General features: G+C 39.6%; 1 protein-coding gene across 1 annotated transcript in view; it reads left to right on the forward strand.

Annotated features, from left to right (window-relative positions):
- The window catches only part of MAP3K5 (mitogen-activated protein kinase kinase kinase 5), a 98,719-nt gene continuing 76,280 nt past the window's right edge, over positions 1-22,439 (forward strand). The window contains exon 1 of the mRNA XM_021553111.4: positions 1-860. Within this exon, the coding sequence (XP_021408786.1) occupies positions 455-860 (406 nt within the window). The 5' untranslated portion in view covers positions 1-454. The remainder of the gene's footprint in view (positions 861-22,439) is intronic.

The following is a 22,439-nucleotide window of genomic DNA, read 5'->3' on the forward strand; positions in this document are numbered from 1 at the left end:
TGCTGGGGCCGCCCCAGCCCGCGCTGCCAGTGGCTCCGCAGCTGTCGCTCGGCTGGAGCTGGGGCGCCGGAGAGCGATCCCACAAGTGGTTTATCCCCGCGGCCGAGGAATTTCGTCCAAGGAGTACAGCGGCCGGAGGACGAGCGGAGTGTCGGGGGTGGCAGGAGAAGGAGGCCGGGCTGCCGGGGGTCGGCGCGCCGGGTAGTCCCTGCAGGTGCGGAGGAGAAGGGAGCGGCGCGTCATGGTGCCGGTGGCAGGCACGGAGGGAGGCTGTGCTCATCTCCCTGTCTCCGACAGCCTTCGCTAGCGCCCGAGTGGGAATCCCTCGCTTCAGCCCGTTCGCCTCTCCCCTCCAGCAGCTCAGCGGGACCGCTCCGGGGCGGGCGGCGCATTATGGCATCCGCCTAACCCCGGCCAGCGCAACAGAGCCCGGGGCTGCTCTTTCACCGCCGGGATGAACGACAGCAGCGAGGGGATCGTCAGCCTGCCGGTGCCCGGCCCGCCCGGCGGCGGGACGCCCTGCGAGGAGGTACTCGGCAGGAGAGCGCCCGGGGCCGACGCGGGCGCCCGCAGCCTCCCGCCCGACTTGGCTGCGCCGCCGCCCGCCGCTGTCTGGGCTGAGGACGCCGCCGCCGCCGCCTGCCCGAGCACCGCGGCGCGGGCCAAGGGTGGCGGCCGGCGGACCGCGGTCACCTACGTGATCAACGAGGCGAGCCAGGGCCCGCTGCTGGCGGCGGAGAGCGGCGCCCTGCAGAGCCTGCGGGAGGCGTGCGAGGCGGTGGGGGCCGCGCTGGAGACCCTGCACTTCGGCAAGCTGGACTTCGGCGAGACGGCGGTGCTGGACCGCTTCTATAACGCAGGTGAGGACTGCCCGGCTGGGGCTGACCATCGCCGCCGCGGGACCCGCTCGGCCAGGGCTCGCCGTCGCCGCCCCGGGTTCACCGCGGGGCGGCGGGAGCAGCTCCGGTCACCGACTCCTCCGGGGGCCGAGCCCCCGGTGCCCCCGCGGCCCCCGGCTGTAGTGACACCCCCGGGTGGCCACGGCGGGTACCTGGGGAGGCAAAAGTGCGCCAGAGCCCACTCTTATCCCCCGTGCTAATGAAGAAGAAACTCTTAGGTCAGCGAGCGTGCTGTGAATCAGTGCTGGTGGCTGCCACCGGCAGGTTAAACGCTCCCGGGCTGTTTTCTCTCGGTTTCCTAACAGAGTGCGGGGATGCGAACTTGGACTAATACGATGAGTGCGGGCTGAAACAGACAGGAGCTGCGAGGCCATGGGAGCTTTGAAAAGCAGATTTGACACCAGATGCATAGGGACAATTTCTTAGTGCTGACACGGCAACTGGGACGCTCCATGTGTTTGTGGTTGAAAGTTTGTGCTTTTGATATTGATTGCATATAATACATATGATGGATGCTTTTGAACAAAAAGCTGCGCACACTGATCAGGTTAGTTGGCAAGAGTACCCAGGGCTGCATGCTCTCACCCCAGTTTGCCAGCTGCATGGCAATAAAAGTACAGCACCTTTATTTGAAGTGTGGTGGCCTGATGTTCTGTGTTACGATGTACATGGCCCCGTTTGTAAAAATAATAACTAAAACTTTTCCCCATCTGCTTATCTTACCGACAGATACATAGTGTGAATGTAGAATAAAAAACACCCCTGCTTGCCAGATTTTCAAAGACTTCATACAACTAAGTTTATAGTACTTAATTAATGGCTTTATGCTTTTAAAAAGATCAGAAGCAGGACATTGACCTGACCAGCAATTTTAAGTTTAATGTGTGATGTGGCTTTGGTGTGTATGAAATACATGCTAAAAAGAAGTATTCAACGAGTTTTGTCAGATACTGTCATTTCCTCTCCTGGGAAGGGGTGAAGAAAAAGGGAAAGCAAACTCAAACAAACAAAAACCTCCTGGCAGTATTGTAACCAGTTCTCACAAAAGGCTTTTCATGCATATACCTGTCGCCTCTTTGAAACTTTGCAAGCTTTGCCTCATGGACTGCTATCAGTTCAGTGAAATGGGAAATTCTTAAGTGTGCACTTACAGCTTATTAGTTTTGCCCCATGCAGTGCTATTTCCTTAAAAGTAACAATTCTCAGAAGTCAGAGGGGCTGTCCTCACAGGTGGAAATAGGAAGGCCACAGAGTTTCATTATAGAATTTTTATGCTCTGCATTCAGCTTGGAGAGATTTCAAGCACCCTGACATCTCTTCATTCCAGAGCAGGTGAAACCTGAGAGTCTTGTGGTTCTGTTGTGGAAGCTGTTGCATAGTGAGGCTTAGGAAGTTGAATTATCCGTGATGTTTTTGTGCCTCTTATGTTGGTTAATTTTTAGACTCTGAGCTTTTCAATAGGCGGGGTCTTGATAGTTCATGGACGCTTTTCTTGTAATGGGAGATTTGACTTGAAGTGGGCCCCTTTTAATTCTGGCAGTAGGCGTCTGTCTGGCTTATAGTGCTACATAACTGCATGCTTATGTAATATAATTTGCTTATTTCAATGGCTTTTCAGCAAACTGTAAATGTGAAAATATTACTTTTTCTTTTGTCCTCTTTGGCTGGAACTTAATGGAACTGTTGCAAACCAGAAAAAGTACTTTGTCATTCTGCTTTAGTAGTGAAGTCCATAAACATGTAAAGAACTAGGAGAGTTCATCACCTCCAGTGCCTGGACTGAAGAGAGCTAGATGTAGTTGTTTGTGTCTGCTCCACATATACTCTGTACTGTCTGAGCTGACCAGTGATAAACTAGCTGCAATCTCAAAAGCTGTGTTATGCTGCTGTTCTTAGGTCAAGAGGGATCTGTGGATTTTCATACTTGTTTCTTTATCCCTGTTGCACTTTCTACAGTCTTTCTGTTTTTAGGAATTACTTGTTCTCCAAAAGCTTTAAAATAGTGAAAAAATCTCTCTCAGATTGGGCACGACATTAAAGAGTAGAAGCTGTGTGGTAGAAGAATGCAAATTTGGAACAGTGTAGGGAGCAAAACTGAAATGGCCACAGAGTGTAGCTTTTGTGCAGATTTTTTTTTACCTGCTTTAACATGCTGGTGGGACAGCGCATTTGTAGGTAACCTAAACTCCTTCTCTCTTACCCTTCTTGTCCTCTTTTGCTGTATGCCTTCAGTGATCAAAGATGATATTAGTAATAATAATAATAAAGAATATCTGCACAGTATGTTATTTTTAAAATAGTGTATTAAAATAGCACAGCATGAGTAAAAATGAATAAAATTTCAGGAAAGTGCTTTCAAATTATGTGATAGTTAAGTGGTCATATTCAGGGTATGAAGTCCTCCTGGATTCATTGTAAAGGCCAGCTAATTTACAAGAATAAGGAATGATGTGATTTCATCAAGGTTTGGAAAATCAAACTTATAACTGTGTTTGTATGAAGCAAAACAAAACCTTAAACCTCTCAACTCTAGTAATGTAGTAAATTAACTGTGATTTATGAGGATAGACCTGCAGTATAACCTACCTGTACATCATTAAGGCTTCCCTTTTTAGTGTCATGTTTTTTGCTTTGTATAACAGTCTGATGTCTTGGTGGTTTCTGATGTATGTTTGCTTCATGCCTTTCACTGCTTAAAAAAAAAAAGCACTTGAAGGAGTATTAACTAAAATATCTTAGATGAAAATACTCATCATCCGCTCTAAATGTAGATTAGCCTACTAATAATCTCCTGCCAGCTTCAGTCAACTATGGCCCTTAAATGCTGAGACATAATTAGCAATGCATATTTAGTGAGTAGGTGTCAGCTATGCATAATTGAACCATGCATGAACCAAATATTGAAAATGAGCCTAGTCTAGCATTTCTGATTGCATGGCTTAAATTCCACTTGATTTCAGAAAAAAAAAAATTAAAAATTGTTTCTTTAAAACCAAATGTCAAATGACCCCTGGAAACCGTTGTAGCAGTATCTGACAAAAACAGAGATTTCCATATTTATCACATTTTCTTCCACTTAAAGAGAGGAAAATGTAGTTCAATTTCTTGCAAAACTTGATGTGTATGGATTTAATCAGCTGTCTTAAGGGCTCTTTTTTCCTTTGTAAAGAGAATAGCTGGAGTTTGGTTGTTTTTTTTTTTCTTTTGTATCCAATAATTTTAAGCTGCTGCAGATGAATTACAGATAAATTCTAAATTTAATTTCTAGTCTCTTCAGGAATATTGTAAGAGTTGGACAATTAGAGATATGCCAAAATGTATCTGAGGCAGCATTCTACAGTGCAGTAGATAATCATGGTATTTTAAAAGTCACTGAAGCCACTGATATTTGTAATTAAATATTAAATTTTAATGGCTAGATCTGCATATCCTGTTGATTTTTCTTTAATTACTCAGTTTCTTTTGGAAACAGCCATAAATGGGTGTAAAGTACTTAGAGTTTGTTTGGCTTAGATAGGGATTTTTTTTTCTTTTTTCTTTTGCCCTATTTTTTTTTTTTTTTTTTTTTTGGTAAATGAAATTGGAATGATTTTCTTTCTGAGGAGATCTTTACATAGTCACTTTGTATTAGTAAGTGCATCAAGGACTGGAAAAACAAAATAGGTAAAAGTATGGTAAAAGGAAAAGAAAGACTCAGGAATTCAGTAATCTGAATGAAGTCAGCTCTTCATGGGAGGGAGGTGAAATGAACAGGGTTTATGCCTTTATTAATGTTTATCTCTTTATTAAAAATTAGCTGCGCAGGGGGCCCGACACAGAGCTCGCCCCTTCTGTTGTAGCTTTTTCAGTAGCCGAAGGGTGAGGAGGTGTGCAGTCTGTTGCTGAAATCCCCAGCAACAGCTGTCCCCGCTCCTTTCCTGGTGGTAACCCCAGGAATATCTGCCTCTTTGTTCCTGCTTCCCTCACCCCACTCTAGTCTTCTGTAGGTGATGGTGACAGGTCAAATGTCGATTGGGGGATGTGTTTTCCTCTTCCTCAGCCAGCGTACTGTACCTGTCCAGGCCCCTCTACTGTGTTTAGTTCTCCATTTAGGGTGTCCTTATCCCCCAAAACACGCTCCCATGGTTCCATGGGTTTCCCTATTTGCATCTTAGTCCTAGAATGGCATCGTGGCTGGAGGGGGCTAGGTGATCTCCAGGTAGTTTAGAGAAAACAAACAGAGCAATTAGTTAATGAACATTTCAATATCAGTACTTAACTAGAGCTAGCAACTGTTCCAGTGTTGCCTTGGGAACCAAGAAAGCCCTGTACACCCCGAGACCCTGGGGGCATTGGGAACTTTGTTCATTATGGGAGGTACTCTAAGTCAAGGTAATTTCTTCACAAATGTTTTTAGAAGCAGACAGGGGTGTGTATGGTAGCTTGCTAGATGCAAAATATTGTGCATTCTGACTCTTAAACACAGTCTCAGGAGGGATTGGTGAAATATAAGAGAGATCACACAGTTACTGAGGAGGATATGGGTTTTCTAATCTGTGCAGTCACTTGTTTAGGTTGGTTCTCAAGATAAACTATGCTTTTCATATAAAACTCCTTCTAACTTTAACATTGTCTTATAATGGGGAATTTCAATTTCATTAGCTTCTTATGCTCAAGTTTCATCCATCAATGGCCCTTAGGATAGAAGCATTTTCTACTAACACTGCTGTGTGAGTCCATTGAGATAATTCTCCAGAAAAGCAATGATCAACTAAAATACAGTTCATCAAATGAAAGATGATAGAATAGGTCTAATATTTTACCTTTATTTCTGAAAGTCAGCATTATTGCTTTCAGAATTCATGCAGGCTTGGGTTTGAGTGTGGTATGTTGGCTTACTGGGCTTAGAAATACAGTGTGCAATGTTCTTGGGAAGACCCTTGATATAAAAGATGATAAAAAGTTCAGGGAATGAGTAAAATCACTTGTATGAAGGTGAACGTTACTTCAAAGATGTTCTACACTAAGTTGTTTCTGCAGATTCTACAGAATATTTGCAGATTTTGCATTTAGAAGCATTTACAGGCACACAGAAACACAGTAAAGCAGTAAGTACCAAAGCTCAACAGCATTCTTGTGGTTTCTTCCTCTAAATATGATAAATTATAGGATGCTATTTTTTTCAAGTGGGATTTATACCTTTATATATGTTTCCTGAAGTTCATTATTGTGACACCCTAACACAGACTTTCCTCTTAAACCCAAAGACAGTCATATTCTATTCAAAACTAATCTTCTTGATCCTAGAAATTGATGTAAATATTTTCTGTGGTAAAAAGCAGAATGTATCCTACCATATTACCTGTTTGTAGGAGCAAAAAAAATTACTAGCAGAGAGAATAATCACAAGTTTTATTCTATTCCACATTATCTCTCAGAACAATTAGGTGTTTTTCACTACTTTTTCTTGATGCCTCCTGATTAATATTTTTTAATTTCACTGAGAGAGTTTTATTAGACACTTTAAATAGTGCACATACTTTCTGTGATTATGCAGCACTTACATTCATATCTTATTTTACTTCTTTTTTACATCTTCCCCTGCCCTTCCCTCACTCCCCAGGTGCTGCTGTATCCCCACTACTGTTTTTATAAGCTCCTGACTGGAGAAACAAATGATAGTTCTTATTAGTGTAGCATCACTCTGGTCCAATTTCAGAGTCTAGGACAGGTACTAAAAAATAAAAAGAAGTTTAGTTCCACTGCCAGTGGAAATCATGTTAAACAATTCTGTATTTCGGCATTGATGATGCAAGTGATGAGTTGAATCAAGAGATGCCAAATAAGTTAATAATGATGTGCAGAATTGAGCTGATGGCTGTCTTGAGAGTATGACTATAATCACGTCAGGGATGCAAAATATTATGAGTATCAGAATGTGTCAGAATGCAAAGTACATATTGTAATGTTTAGGTGGGATGAGTTCTAAAGCTCCTTTTGATTCTGCATATTGAGTCCAGACTCTCTTAGATAGCAGCATTAGAAACAAAAACAAATGCATGGCATACCTTCAACACAGAAGAGTATTTAATTTTAAAGCACCTGAATATCATCTACATCTACAGCCAAAAATATGAGTCTGGAAAAAAATCCCTAATTCTTCAAAGTTTGTGTGTTCATAGTGCTAGTGGAGACTTGTGAATTTATGAAGAAATTGTGGGATTTGAAACATGTTCACAAATATTTCCATTGCTGGATGAGCTGTAAATTTTTATAACCAGATTCCAATATTGATGCTGTATTCCACTACTCTCATCAGGCTACTTGTCAATAGGTGACTGGAAAATTAATATTCCATCAGTTTCTGAAGCAGGAGGAGCACAGCAGATACACCCACTCCATGTATTTGGGCTGTGAGACCTGTGTTCTCTTTCAGACTCTGTCACTGACCTGTCACAGCAATTCGTAGCTCAGCTGTGCTGAAAGAACTTCCTCAGGCCTCTCCCACAGCTGAGAGGCTTATGCAGCACGTGCCATGGGTGTTAATTACCAGCCACTGTCTGTAACATTAAGGGGATACTCCTGATGTGTTTACTTACTGAAGTATTATCAGTGAGACTACAGAGTCCACATGAAGACTTTTGTTGGATTATTTTGAAGTTACTGGAAATTACTAGAAGTTAGACTTTTGAAATGGTACTTTCTCTTCTGCACTTGAATGCATCAGGGTGATAGAGCTAGTTTAGAAATACTTAATGGTATTTGAAGTGGTGGGAGGAAAGTAGGTTATGAAATTATTAGGGCCCTTAAAATACAGTAAAGATGTAAAACTCGTGAGGCATCTGTATGAGCAGACATCATCTAAGTATATTCCCCACTGGAGAAAATGCTGACTGGAACTAGAGGAATGCTTTTTGAGTAATGCAGAAGAAAGCTTGTGACTGATTTTTCTGCAGTTTGCATTTCTGTAGCTCTGAACAGGATGTGTCATAAAGAAATTACTCTTGAATTTGCTGCAGTCATGATAATAATTGACTTCTCTTTTTAGTAGCTTTCCAAAGTAAATAAGCACAATACAAAAAGCTCTAAATGTAGCAAGTGACAACAGCTGAAACAAGTTGTGTTAAAGCCTAAAGGTTCAAGTGAAAAGTAGAAAAGACCTTATATACATGTTTTAGCACCATTGTCCACAGTAAATTACACCCTCTGTTATGTCTTAAATAAAATTAAGTTAACCAAGTGAAAATTTCCATTTTATGGCAGTTTTTGTTTTGTCTCTGTATAGAACAGCTGAGTTTTGAGTGTGTTCTCTGGTGCTGATCATTTAAAACTTGTTCCTCTGTTTCCTCAGCGCTTTGGAACAGTCTGTATTTGGAATTGCTGTATTTGCATGCAGAGTTAACCTGCAGGTCTATTTGTAAGTTAAACTCAAGGGAATTATAAAACCTTAGTGCTCTATAGTGACAGGGATTTTGCAAGTCTGTGTTTAATGAAATTGAAGTCACTGCTGGGATTCACATCTTTCATTGTGAGCTCCCTGCTTTAGATTGTCCCCAAACATCCACTGTCCACAGCAGTTTGCTACTGCTTCTTCAGTCTGGCTTCTCTGGGGTTTATACTCAGCAGTACAGACACACTCAGAGTGCAGCATTTGTTGGAATGAGATGAACATCTGTAGCAGTCATCAAAGTCATCTCATACCACAGAACATGTGTGTGTGTGTGTGACAGATGAAAGAAGAATCTGTTTTGACAATTGGGGGATTTTCTGGTAATTACTGATGGTAGATTTCTGTAAGAAGTTTGTAATTGTGTTCCAAGAGAACATGAACCTCAGGCTGAGCTTGACATACAAGCACATGCTGCTTTTATGGTTTATATTACTATTTTCCTCTAAGATCAAATTTATGCCTAGATTGATGCAGATATAATATTTCAGTTATGAAAAGCTGCTGATCAACTATTAACAACATGCCAGAGTTGAATTCTCTTCTAAATCGTGTCTGCTTTTATTTATAAACATTGAGATGAGTTTAGATGCAGTATGGGGCTTAAATATTTCCCACAGTCTGAATCATTTGGAGCCAGTGGGAATCAGTGCTCTTTCAAATCCCACAAGAAATGTATGTTTTGATTTAAGAGCTAGACACCCCTGTAAAAATTTGGCTCTGCATTTCTCCCTTACTGTAATAAAGTAAATGAGTTGCTCTGGGACTTGCTTGCTGATTGTGTCAGTGGGTGTCTCTTGCAGAGAGTGCACTCTGGGTGAGTAAGCAGCTGGTGCTTTCAGTGGGGAAGACAGTTTTTCAGTGATATTTCCAGAGAAGAGTTATCTGCACTTGTAGAATTTATCTGGTTTTCTTCCCCTTCACATAATATTTGTCAGATACAGCTTTAATGCTGGTTTCATTACAGTTTTTCTGGCTTATTAGGGACCTGTAAACTGAGACCTGCAGTCTGAACTGTGAAGATGCAGGTTAAGCTTCTGGCAGAAGTCTATTCTGCAGTGTGCACAAGTCACTTGACTGTAGCACAGGAAGCCCTGGATGTGACCAAGGAAGACTCAATGATGTACCAGAAGTAAATGAACAGTTATACCACTGTAGGAATTCATTTATGGTTCTGAAGTGGGCCCCCTCCTGCTTGTGATAAATTTATTTGGTTATCTTGATTCAGTAGCAAAGTGCTTCATTTAACTCCACCTCAGAGGCACACCCATAAGATTAAATGCTCCCACTTCCACTGCTCCACCTTCAATATGATTTTTGCAGCTACACATACCTTTCAAAGCTTGATAGTACTGGCTTTTCTCTATAGAAGAATGTATCTGAAGGGAAAAACACTAGATGTAAGCCATAATTTTGTGTTTTATTGATTTATTACTACCTTTCAGTACAATATCTTAGATAAAGTTTCTTCACTTTCCTCCAGGAACCTTAAAGCTGATTTGAGTGAAAATAGATTGACTTTAACCTGAATGTATGCATGCTGACTACTGGTTATGCTTTCAATAATGTAGCATGATAATGAAACCAGATTTTTGGTTGTGTGCTGCATTCTGTCTTCACTCACTCCTTGCAGCTCTTGCCATCAGTGGAAGTGACAAGTGGTGTCTGTTGAGAAGGGCGGAAGCCATTTGCCTCTTGAATGTAACCTTGTCTTCCAGATCAGAGTTGGAAATGAGGTTTTTGCCAGGCAGTTGGTGTGAAGAACAGAGAATCCCTCCAAATCTCCTTGGGAGCGGAATTTTGTCAGTTCTCAATATTGTCATCATTCCTGGGTCAATTGCAATTGCAAAAGGCTCAGTGACACCATCCTGATGACTTTTACAATAAGTGAAGTCCTCTGTATTTATGTTCTCTGTTTTCCTGAGATCAGTTTCAATTTTTGTTTTCTGCAGAGCTGAACTTCACCATTACTTCTTATGAAAATAAATATACTTCCTTTGATACTTGAAATCCTTTAATACATAATCTCTTTCAAGGGTTTTCAGTGACTTTGCAAATCATTCAAGTTTCTTTGCACAAACTATTTTCTTTTGCTTATTATGTTGAAACTTATTTTGGGAGGTAAAGTTCCTTGATTGACTCATTCAATAGTTGTGTATTATTTACATTTCAAGACTGTGAAGGCTCTAATTTTCACAACTATTTTTATGATTGCATGTTAATTAGAAGAGGAAAAGAATTTCTTAAAGAGGTTTTTTTTTTTTTTGGGTTTGTTTTGTTTTTGTTGGTTGGTTGTTTTTTTGTTTTGTTGGGTTTTTTATTTTTTGTTTGTTCTTGAGCGATTATGGTATTTCGTAACCCTACATCAGAGTGAACAGAGGTGTCTTTTTTTCCTTCTTCTCCTTGCTGCCACTGGCCAAGGGCAGCATGTGGGTACCCTGACTTACTACAGCCATAGAAGGCCACCTCCCATGGCTGCGCTTAGTCCAGGTCTGTAGCAGGAGAGAAAGCACTTCATCAACCTCTCAGCCTGAGGAAGGAAGTCCTTTGGTCTCATATAGGGCTGGGGCCTGGCAGTGGACGCTTGGTTCTGGACAAGCCTGTCAGGCTGGAGCCTGTGTGTGCAGCACTGTCCAGAGCTGAGACTGTGATGCAGCCCAGCCCAGCTGCGCTAGCAGCTTTTTGCTGGACCAGTCTCAGGGTGTTTTGCAGAATGCTCTCTATTGGCGAGAAGTGTCTCAGGCTGGATTTAGCAGCCACTCAAACAGCTTGTATTGAAGATTTACTCAAATATGCTTATTTCCTTGAGGCTTAATAACACCGGAAGTTTGTGGAGGTCATTAAGTGTGAAGTGGATTTAACATGGTTTAAATACTTCAATGCATTTGGGTGTATTTCACAATTCTGATGTACATGGAGAAAATCTTAAAAATATGTGTTCTAAAAGCATTCCACAAATGAAACAAGAAAATGAGGATTCTTGCCACTAATTCTGTTACCAGAAACCATGACCTCCCTTTTCCAGCTGATGCAAGAAGGCCAAAATGCAATAAAAGCACTGGGAAAATGGACTGAACTAAAGCAAGAGCTTTTGCAGCAAGCCCTGCCAAATGGGTGTGAACTGGAAAATTTCCAGTCCATTTTGTTGCCTAACTGCTTGCATTTTGGTCTCTGTTCTGCAGCATCCCAGAAGTGTCTCTTTGAGTGATCAGTGTGTTGACAATCTGATACTTGTCTCTGTATCCTCTCTATTCAAGTACTTTAATAGTAGCTTCAGTTGAAAAATTTCCTGGTAGGCAAATCTTACTATACTTTAGTGAAATTCAGTTTATGCTGTGGTTGGTTGCAAACTGGCAGATGCTTGTTTTCAATATTTAATTCAGTTCATAAGAAATTATATATTCCTTAGCTATAATGAATTGAAGATATGGATTCACAGACAGTCTGGGGTTGTTCAACATGGAGAAGAAGAGACTTCAGGGAGACCTCAATGCAGGCCTTCAAGGGGCTTATAAAAGACCTTAAAGGGGCTTATATAAAGGAGGGAGAGGGGCTTTTTATATGGGCAGATAGTGACAGAAAAAGGGTGAATGGTTTTAAGCTGAAAGGTTAAAACTGGTTTTCAAACTGAAAGAGGGCAGGTTTAGAGGAGATGTTAAGAAGAAATTCTTTACACAGCAGGTGGTGAAGCACTGGAACAGATTACCCACAGGCTGTAGATGCCCCATCCATGGAAGTGTTCAAGGCTGCTTTGGGTGGGCCCTGAGCAACTTTATCTAGTGAGTGGCATCCCTGCCCAAGACAGCAGGGTTGAAATTAGGTGAACTTTGATGTCCCTTCCAAGCCATTCTATGATTCTGTGATTTAGAGCTGCTGCCATAGTAATGTCAAGTTCTTTTGCAGAAAAACTGTCTCAGTCTTCTAACGCTGAAAGGCCTAGTTGACATGGCACATTTTCAAATAATCTTAATGCCAGTAAATAAATACAAGCAATATGACAGTTACTGCAATATGCACATCAATATTAGAAAAGAGAATTACCCTCCTGCTAAGAGTATACTGATGCCTCACTCTAGCTGCAGTGCTAAGTAGGGTAAGACGATCATAAAATCAATTTTTCTGTGCACTTACTCTCATTAAGTAGGACTGCTGGAATAGTTGAGTTTATTGTATCCTATGAGATGCAGTCCCATGGCAGCTTAAGTGGAGGAGAAACTGGACTAACACGCTTCTCCCTGCTGCTGCTTTCAGTGTTCAGGGAATTACATGATGAGGTATGGAGCTGGCCTGATTGCCACCTCACTCCTTTACTTCCTTCTGGTTAGCTTTCTGTTGAGTAAGTTCTGTGAGCTGAGCACACATTCCAGAGGACAGACCAGAAGCAGCCTGTGTTGAGATTGTCTAAAGGTGTGGTTTCATGTTATTCTTGATCTTGTCTCCTTGTGCACTGCCTCATATCCTTTCCTCTTCCGGTCAGGGTGGCTAAGGAATGTATTTCATGCTGCTGTGCCAGCTGTTTGTGCTCTCAGTCTGATGTTTTTCAGATATTTTCAGTTTACAGGAAGGTTTAAAAGCATTCTCTGAGTTTTTCTGTGTATTACAACAAAAACTTGAGGACTTCTCATCATCTGAAAGTTCAAAGATTCTACCACCTGAACTGAAATTTTGACTACATCTTTGCTAGCAAATGAGGGAAGCACCCAAAATTCATAGGTGCTCATGGTCAAAAGAAATTACAAAAGTCAGAGGGTCTGCAAAAGCTTAGATTTTATACTTGCCATGAAAATTGGTATTTTAGCCCACTGTCTCCCAGTATAAGCAACAGTAGTGGGTTTTGAATAAAGGGGCAGAGTGCAAAGGAAGAGAGAGAGGTGGGTTAAAGAGGGTGAAAGAGGAAAAAAGGAAGAGAGATCAGCAGTCCTGGCTCCAGCCCTGATCCAGCTAATGGTATGGCCAAAGTCCAGGGATGCACACACACCTGGGCTTTGTGGGGGTACCTTTTTATAGATAAGTTTTCTCTGCCCTGGAGATAAGTTTCTCACTTTCTATGCAAGTTACTTGTCATGCTCAGTCCATTCTTCTAGATCTTTCTGGACATGGGTCAGAGGGCTTTGGAGATCTTTGGTGATCTTGATCCCCCCCTATAGTCCATGCCTAGTTCTTGACCTCATTCATACACTGTACTGTGTTGTGCTTATCTCCAGGAACCAGAATAAAGACACTTGTCCCAGAAAAGTTCTGGCCAACCTCTGTATGGCCCCCTTCTCCAGCCACATCCTGTTTTTTCTCACAACAATCCTTGGTTGGCTGCACAGTTATCTGGCTATTGGTGTTTGGAGACATACACATTAGTCCCCATATCTTCTAGGCTTCTACACATGGTAGCAGAGTCCAGTGGCCTATGCTATTAAACTGTTATCGCTTATGGCATGCTTTTGGTCTGTGCCAATGACTGGAGCCTCAGTAGCATTCCCAGTGACCTGTTTGAAGGAAGCAGCCTGAGGCTAGGAGAATTTAAGACTGATGTAAACTGTTCCAAGCCACTTGGTCCTGATGCAGAAGTGGGACCTGGAACATGTCTAATTGGTCAGCATTGCTATCTATACTGGTTTCCTAGTTTAGGTGTAACAAGTGTGCTTCTTTGAAGCTTTGGTTCAGAGGAAGTGCAGTTGTAGTGCCATATCTATTCAGGAAGATGGGTTAAAGATACTGCATTTGTGAATGCACAATTTCAGCAGCTATCTGAGCTTCCAAATTCACAGCCTTTCTTGAGGCCCTTAAACTGAATGAAGGGCCGTGAGTAGCTATTGCAAGTCTTAGGCCTCAATGGTCGCTCAGCAAATAACCTGCTAATATGTGCTGGTTGTTGAAAAAGAATCTTTCAGATCCACCATATAGAACTAGATTGCAAATACAGCATTTGTGCATCTTTTCCAGCATAGATCGTCAGTTTCTTTGTATCTGCAGGAAATGTACAAAATGTCATGACTGAATATGTGGTAAAAATTTCACTTTCCATTTTTCTACATTTGATTATTTTCAGTCAAACTCTTATGCATAACTCAGAGAGTACATGTCAGTTCTTTTCTTTTATATATAAAATATATAATATTTTCAATTCTTAAGTTCTGCTTAAATGTAACTTCCCTGCAGTTATATTGAAAAGCCTTCGGTGTGGCAAATGAAGAAGGTTGACTGCAAAAGAAGCAAATTAAATTTCAGGAGCTTCATTTTTGGCTTATGCTATTGTAAATTACTTGGTCTATGCTGGCAAAATTGTTTCCTAGAGTTTGTGGTTTAATTTGTTGGCCTTTATATCTAGGTATTTTTGGATAAATCTCAGCAAAAGAGTGGTTACTCTGCTAAAAATGAATGTGTGAGTAGGTGGTGGCTGTTGTCACTTTTTTTCCTCCAATGTCTCAAGTGTTTCTTCATCCTAAATATTAATTTTTCTCTTATATAGAAGATGAAAAGCCTGAAGCATCAGAATTTAAATGTTAGTATGATGCAAATGCAAACTGAGCTAGGTTTCCTACCAATTGTGTGGGCCATTTAGTTTGTGTAAAGCTGAATATCTATTTTGATGGCAATTATTCAGATTTACATCTCTGTAGCTTTCCTGTTCACATCAATAATTGTTGTAGAAAAAAAAAAAATCTGTTTTTAGCATAAATTACTGCTATCTTTACCATTTCAGCACTTCAGGTTTAATGGAGGTTGATGCCTGTGTTGAATATTGCAGTGAGATCATGTATACTGAGTTGTTTTAGTTAATTGATACTAGAACACTTGGAATACTAAATGAATTCCAGAAGTTACTTGGAATGAAAACGTTTTTACCTGTACATAAAGCACAGAAAGAAATAGATTATATTAGATTAAGCAAATCATCAGTTTCATATGCAGATGGTAATTCTTGCCACTTTGGCTCAATTAACCTTTGTCAGTCATCAAACTTTCTCTTGCTCCACTGATTTAGGCACTTAGAATTGATGAACTCATAAAGTTCTTCTAGTATAATTTCCTTGGTTCAGTTGTGGGCTAGCTAACATGAGGTTTTGCTGCCTACTTTCATTTTAAAACTATAGGTAATGGATTAGTTTGTAGACTATTTTCTCAAATAAAATGTCTGCTTTTGTTTCAATTTTGTAGTCCTTGTTCTTACTCAAAAATGCAATGCAAGACACTTAAAACTTCATTTGTAGTTCTAGTTCTGCTTCAAAATTGCTGCTAATACAATATATTTTTTTTCTGTACATGGAGTTCAGCATTGTCCTAGCTTGGTGAATGTCCATATGTAAATACTTCAGAATTGAATTCAACATTTACAGTGCTCCAAGTGCTTTATCTTGAAGTCTTTTATCTTGCTTCTGCCAGCTCTTATGCTGGCTGTTCCCCTTCATGGGTAATGTACTTAAGGATTTCATCCACAGAGGCTAAAGCACTTTATGGAGGGAACAGATAGCCATCACATCATTTTAAGGAGAATGAAAAGAAACCAAAAGGATGGAGAGTAAATGACTTGCCTGAGGTTTGGCAATAGACCATAGCTAAAGGTGAGGAGAGAACTCAGATTTCCTGAGTTTGTGAGCTGCTGGCTAGGTCAGATGCACTACTGTTATGATCACTGGTGATTTAGATATGACTCATTTCTATTAAGAAGACAAGAACTTCTAGAATAGTTAACATAAAATCTGAAATTTGAAACACTTTACACGGTGGTTGGATATTAAATTGTACTGCAGTAATTCTAAATTAGTGTCATAGCCATATAAAAGTAGTTTTTTGATACTTGAATCATATGCAGAGATGGGCTGCCTTTGGAAGTAAAGTTTGAGCATCTTGTATTAATACAGGGAGTGACAAGCAACAATAATCCAAGGCTGTTCTTTTTGCTGCAAAACTGAATTCAGTAAGAATGGAATCATAGCTATCACAGGCCACCTGGAGTTACCATTGACATAGCCAAAAGCTTATCAGATCTGTTTAATCTCGTTTTGCAACAATTAGCAGCAATCATGTCAGGCGTTAAAGAATTTAACTCGGATGAGTCATTTCCGTTTTCTGTTGGGGGATGCAATAGTGCAGTTACTTGTGAGGCTGGGCAGGCTATGCTGCCTTAGAGGCAGATAGTGGTGGTGTGAGCAATCGTATTAATTCTGTATTAATTTGCAAATTAGTGGTTGCTTCTCAGGAATTTTGAGTGTGATTTTTCCAGTAAATTAAATACCAAGTTACTACTTACGTGCACAGGTGTGGTTAGTTTGGTAGAAAACTAGTGTAGGAGGTTTTGTCCTCCTTAATAAGAATAATCTGTGTATCACCTCATCTCCTCTTTCTTTATTGATACTTTCGCTGTTACTCTGACAATCTTGAAAGGCGAGGGGTGATCTGTGCTCCAGTAAGCTAAAGCAAAAAGTCATAGCTCAAATTTTGAAATTAATTTCAAGCTTGGTCTGTGCAAAAGGGAGATGAGCTTAATGTAAATAGAGCAGGCTGGATGGATCTGTGTCTGTCTGAACTTTTATCCTAGACTTGTGCAATTGCTGTCCTTGGGAACGTGTGAGAGGTGAAGTTTACTAAACAACAGCCGTTCCACACTTTATTGTACTTGGCAACAATACTGTAATCTTGTAACTTGTATGTCTGCAACTGTAGACAAGGCTGCGACTTTGCTTCTTTTTGCTGGAGATAAACTCCTTGTCCTTGCTACCTTCTAACAGGCTCCTTTCAATTTTTATAAGTATTTGAGGCTTTTGTGTTACAAGGCAGGATAACCTAATCTGTGCTGTGGAGTGCTTTGCAAAACTGGACATTAATTCCAGCTCTATCTTTTGCAATTTGTTGCAATAGAAGAAAATTATCGTGCCATGTACCATGTTAGTGACATATATCTAGCTTGATGGAGGGTTGCTTTTTTTAATTTCTGAATACTCCAAACTATAGTCTCATCTTTAAATTTAAGACTTTCTTTTCTGTGTGAGGTTGATACTTTTTTGCAGTGTTTTTGGTGGAGCCCAGGGATCTTTCAAACTAGGTTTAATCAGGTGTGTTTTGTTTACGCTGTACTTCACCTGTGTTGACTGAAGTAAATTGATTTGTGTGGTTGAGTGCCGTGTGTGGGCTTTTTCCTGCTAAATTGCAAGGAAGGCTGCGTGCAAATGTTGTACGCTTGACTTGGAGATCACTAGGGTCTGGCCAAACACTGTGAATGTTGTCCTACCTGCTTTCAAATCATGTTTGACTTGAGAAGCCTTAATAGTAGTGTTACGTGGGAAAAGCAGCTTAACTGTAATTCTACAGCTTGCTTTGTTGAAAGAAAGTGGTGGTGATTTCAGTTTTTGTTTTATTTTTGTTTTATTTTATTTTTTAAAGAAGAGCTGGAAATGGATAAGGTATATGAGATATGGAAGCAGATACTGATATGTCTTTATGTTTTTTCAAGCATTTCTCTGAAATAGGACATAAATAGACCTTGTAAGGTGCAGATGAGTAGGAAAAGTAGACATAATATTTTGAATTTAAACAACAAATATTTACGACATTGCTAATAGATGATAAATAATAATAAATTCATGTTCTAGGAATGATAAATTCATTACTGTGCTCATAGGGAAGGAATATGCATTACTTCCCAGAAATCTATAAGCAAGGAAACAATTTATCAACTAGTGCTTACAGGTTTTAATTTGGGAAATATTGGTCAGTGCAGTCATTAGACCAATTTTATCATCAAATTAATAGACAGAGACACAGAATAACTAAATGCTGCAGGGTATGCTTATTTTTTAATCTGTTAGGGTGTGTAACAGCTTACAGGTATGGTGACTGAATTACTGAAAACCTCATAGGAGTAATAAATAAACTTGTCAGCAGCCACAATGAAAGTAAGAAAGGAAGGAAAAACTAAAAGAGGTATTTGCTGTATAACTGTGATGTGCAATATCTTTGCCATGTGCATCTCTGCTCATCACATTTGAAAAACTGAATTTGGATCTTGGTAGAAGACACAGACAAAGGAAAAAACAGATTATCAGAATCATTCATGGAATTGTTTCCATGCAGATAGAGACTGACTTGATAGGGTCTTTTCAGAAGAAAAACAAAGGGACAGGTGGTGTGCTCTAAAATCAGGAATGGAAAGGAAAGATTTATTAAGGAGTTCCGACTCATTTTTAATTTTTGACTTTCTAACTCTTATCTGTAAGCAGCTTCAGAAGAAGCTAAAAGAAGCACTTTCCCATAAAAGGGCATAGTTAAATAGTCTTCAAAAGGACTAACATTCCTGAGGGATGGGTTTGCTAAGACCTGTTATATATTGTGTACACAAGAAATGACTTGGAAACTCTTCAGACTGTTGAATTTCCAGATGCTTTAGGATGTACCATGTGGTTCTGTAGTTCCTTTTTCCTTTTTGCCAAGATTTATGCACTTTTTAAGAGATGATGGTGTTTTTTATCAGAAAACATGGCATGTGACATTCAGAAGCCTTCAGGCAGTTAGTTTTCTCAAAGCTCTTCTGTTCATGGGAAAACATTGGACACAGCAGTGAAAATGCTACAAGGTAGAGATTTTTGTGGAGAGGGTGGTGAGAACCAGGAGTGGTAGGCATATTTTTTGATTATTATGAAATTTGAGGACTAAAATTCTTAAGTGTTATATTTTGAATGAAAAATAGGTTGTGTTGTTTTTTTTTTTTTATCATGGAAACATTTCCATGCCTAAATAAAGACATTTAACAAATGTGTTTGTTTACATCTCTTAGAAAAATTCTGCTTCCAAATTTTCAGAGGCTTAGGAAGATTCCCATTTTTAACAGGCATTCCAGATGCTGTTCATCATAATCTTGAAGTGCTTGTATTTATTTTTCAGTTTGTACTTGCTGCTTCTAAGTTTAAACCATTTTTGGTATCACTGGATTGGAAAATATTAACTCTCACAACTTGAAAATAATATTATAAGAAATATTTGTGCATATTTGTATTAGAAACACTTCCAGAGTATTTTCAGTGGCTTAATGGATATGGCTCTGGCCTTCTTAAGAAAAGTCTATCTGTCTTAAACATTTAGTTCCTCTGGGTGTAGGCCACATTTCTACTACAACCTATGTAAAAATGAGCAAGATGTTTTCTTCTTAACAAGAAATTGACAGGATTAGCCAAAAAGAGGAAGAGCTTTCAGATGGCATAAACACATCCTGAGGAAAATTTCTTCCAGAGAATGTTTGCTGTTTATTAACAAAAATTTTAAAGTAATCCACAGTAGGTGGTATTGCTGAGAAGATGAAGGAATTGAATGATGCCCTTTGGATGGAGAACTTTTGTTCAGATGAGTAAAGAAGTTAAAGACGTTTTAAAAGGCATGTAAGCCTTAGTAAGACAGTTTCTGAAAGAGTTTGAGTAATACTTGCTGAAGACTGCTATTTTTTTGGTGCATGACTTCTGACTTGAGTTGATCTTGGCAACATTGTAGTGGGAGATTATATTGATATTACATTAGAGCAAATGGGTTAAAAATATAAATAAAGAAAACATTATTTAGAGTCACAGGTAAAATCTGGCAGCAGGTAGGAGTTGAAGTGGCTTTTTTGAAGAAGGAAATCACACTCTTCTTATGAGCCTGTACTTAAGGGTAATCCATTTAAGACAGTATATTGAGATGTCAAAAGCTTTTGATGGGATAGTTTACCAAATACTCTTAAAGGGATAAAATGTCTGGAGATGACATCCGTATAACTCTTAAGTGGACTCTTAAAGGAAAGGAACAGAAGATAAGTTTTGCAATGAAGCAAGGTTACCTGTAGAACACCAGGCTGTTAAAAGGATTGTTCTGTACTTTTTTGTTTTGAATTGGCCTTTTCAGAAGTTTCACGGTTGATCTAAAATTATTTTTCTGGTTCAGGCTTGTCAAAACTTTAGAAACTAGGTAGTAAAGAATTGTAGAAGGTTTTATGGTACCAGGGAAATGAGCAGCAAAAGGACAGCTGAAGTTCAGTGATAGTGAATGCAAAGTAACATACATGTTGATATTCAGCTTTCTAGGTAGCTTAACATTTTACTGTAAATGTGTGTGGATTGTTTAAAAAAGCTCAGTCTTTACTTGCACCATTCTTACCATCTCTGCCACATTGCCTGCTGGCTTCTGGCAGAGAAGAAATACTGAGTTAAACAGAGTTTTGATCTGATCCCGCCAGATACTGCAATGAAACCCAGACTTTGTTTTTAAAGCTTATTGGTGGATCTAGACATTTTTGTCACAGTGAGCTGAGCAAAGAAACCAAATATATAGCTGTGTTGTAAGTGAAAATAGTTAGATTTTAGAAAAAAAAAAAAAAACCAAGCTGGAAGACTTCTTAGGTGGAGAAAACCTGAGGTCATTTACTCAGGAATAAACAGAACAGGAAAGACAGAAATAAAAAGAACATTTGATCAGCTTTTTCTCCTACCCGTCTTGTCCTTGAGATGGATTGTTGTTTCTTTCCTTGGCTTTAATTTTCTCTGCAACTTTTGAGCTGTAGAAAACTCTACAGTTCATATAGACTTTTGGAAAACTTTCCACCACCCATGAGACCTGGCTGTTTGGTTTTCATAGGACTCTCCTTTCTTCTTTGAACTTTTCTGTTGGCACACCTGTGTTCTTACAAGTTCTTTCTTCTTGGGTAGACCCAGTCACTTCTCCAGAGAATAATCACTCTCCCATCTTGTATCTCAAAGACACATAACATGTGAATATAAACCAAAATAAGCACAAATTCCATCACATCCTCTCTCTCTCTCTCTCTATCTATCTATCTCTATCTGTCTAGGGGTTTGCCTGCTTAAGATCCTGCCCAGGCCAAAGGAGTGTTTGGTCTTTGAAAAAAAATTGAAACCGTGAAGACCTTCTGAACAAAATTTCTCAATGTAGAAGTACTGTTTTGCTACAGCCTGCCTTGTTTTCATTGACTGCTTCTGCTGTTGTGTGTGTGGATTGCTTAAATAGCATTTGGTACAGATTCCAACTCTAGCCCTGTAATGTGCTTCAGCATTCAGCTGAGCTTCAGTAGTTACCCCATTGTCATCTGAGTATTTTTTCTGATGCAAAGTTCAGAGTTAAGGTAGTCTTTAGTATTTGGCGTTATTGGTACTAGGGAATGTGTTTCACTAGGATTGATACAGAGTGAGTCTGAACATATTGAGGTTATTTTTGAATAAATGGCTCTTTGTTTGCCTGTCATTTTTTATTCTTGCCTGATCCCGAGATCCTCCCACATGCATTAAGCTGAGAGTGTTTTTCTTTTAATTGTTGGGGGCTGGAATCATGTGATAACATTACAATCCTGTTTTGGGCCAAGAGAGTTTGGATTTTTTTAAACTCAAGCTTTCTTCTGTTTTCTTCATCAGAAAGCCTTTCTATATTGTTTCAATTGTCTTCAGATCATTGACACAGTAATTTAGGTTTTGATGTGTAGTTTGATGTGTTAATTCCTACACAACCCATTATTGTTTGTCATCCCTATCTTTCTGTCTCATTTCTTTTCTAACAGCTGTTATAACTTTCTTTTTGTTACCAGTTTGTTGCCAGCTTCTGCTGTTTTATTTTGGTAATTGCCTTCATCTTATCTCTCATCAGGTTTTGATTACAGAAGCAAGAGGTTCTTTTCCCTTCACATATTTGAAGCATAGTGCAGACAAAAAAGCCAGAGTTTCACTTGGAGGATCTTGGTCTTGAATACTGTTATTGCAACAAGAAAAGTAACTTGTTTTTCTCTCCTCCTTGCTTGGTTGATTCTACTTGGTGAAGTATTAAATTTCATTTTGTGAGAATAATCTGAGCCAGTTAGCTACAAAAGTTGGCAGGAATCAATTTGCAGAAGTGTTATTAAGGGCACCTTGATGTATTTGTGGGACAGGATGCAAGTTTTGTAACACTCCTGTGTGACAGCAGATCACTGCCAATCACTTAAACATTTGTGGGGGTTCTCCAGGACATCTGGATTTGTAGTTTATGAACTTTTTTGTGATTTTCAGTTTAAATTTATGCAGAGATGACTTTTATTTGTTCATGCATATTGTCAGCCTTTAACTTCTCTCTTACCTTAATTAGAAAGAAATCAACAATTATTAATGATTTAA

Source organism: Lonchura striata, chromosome 3 (genome assembly GCF_050655825.1).
Source record: "Lonchura striata isolate lonStrDom1 chromosome 3, ASM5065582v1, whole genome shotgun sequence".
Lineage (NCBI taxonomy): Eukaryota > Metazoa > Chordata > Aves > Passeriformes > Estrildidae > Lonchura > Lonchura striata.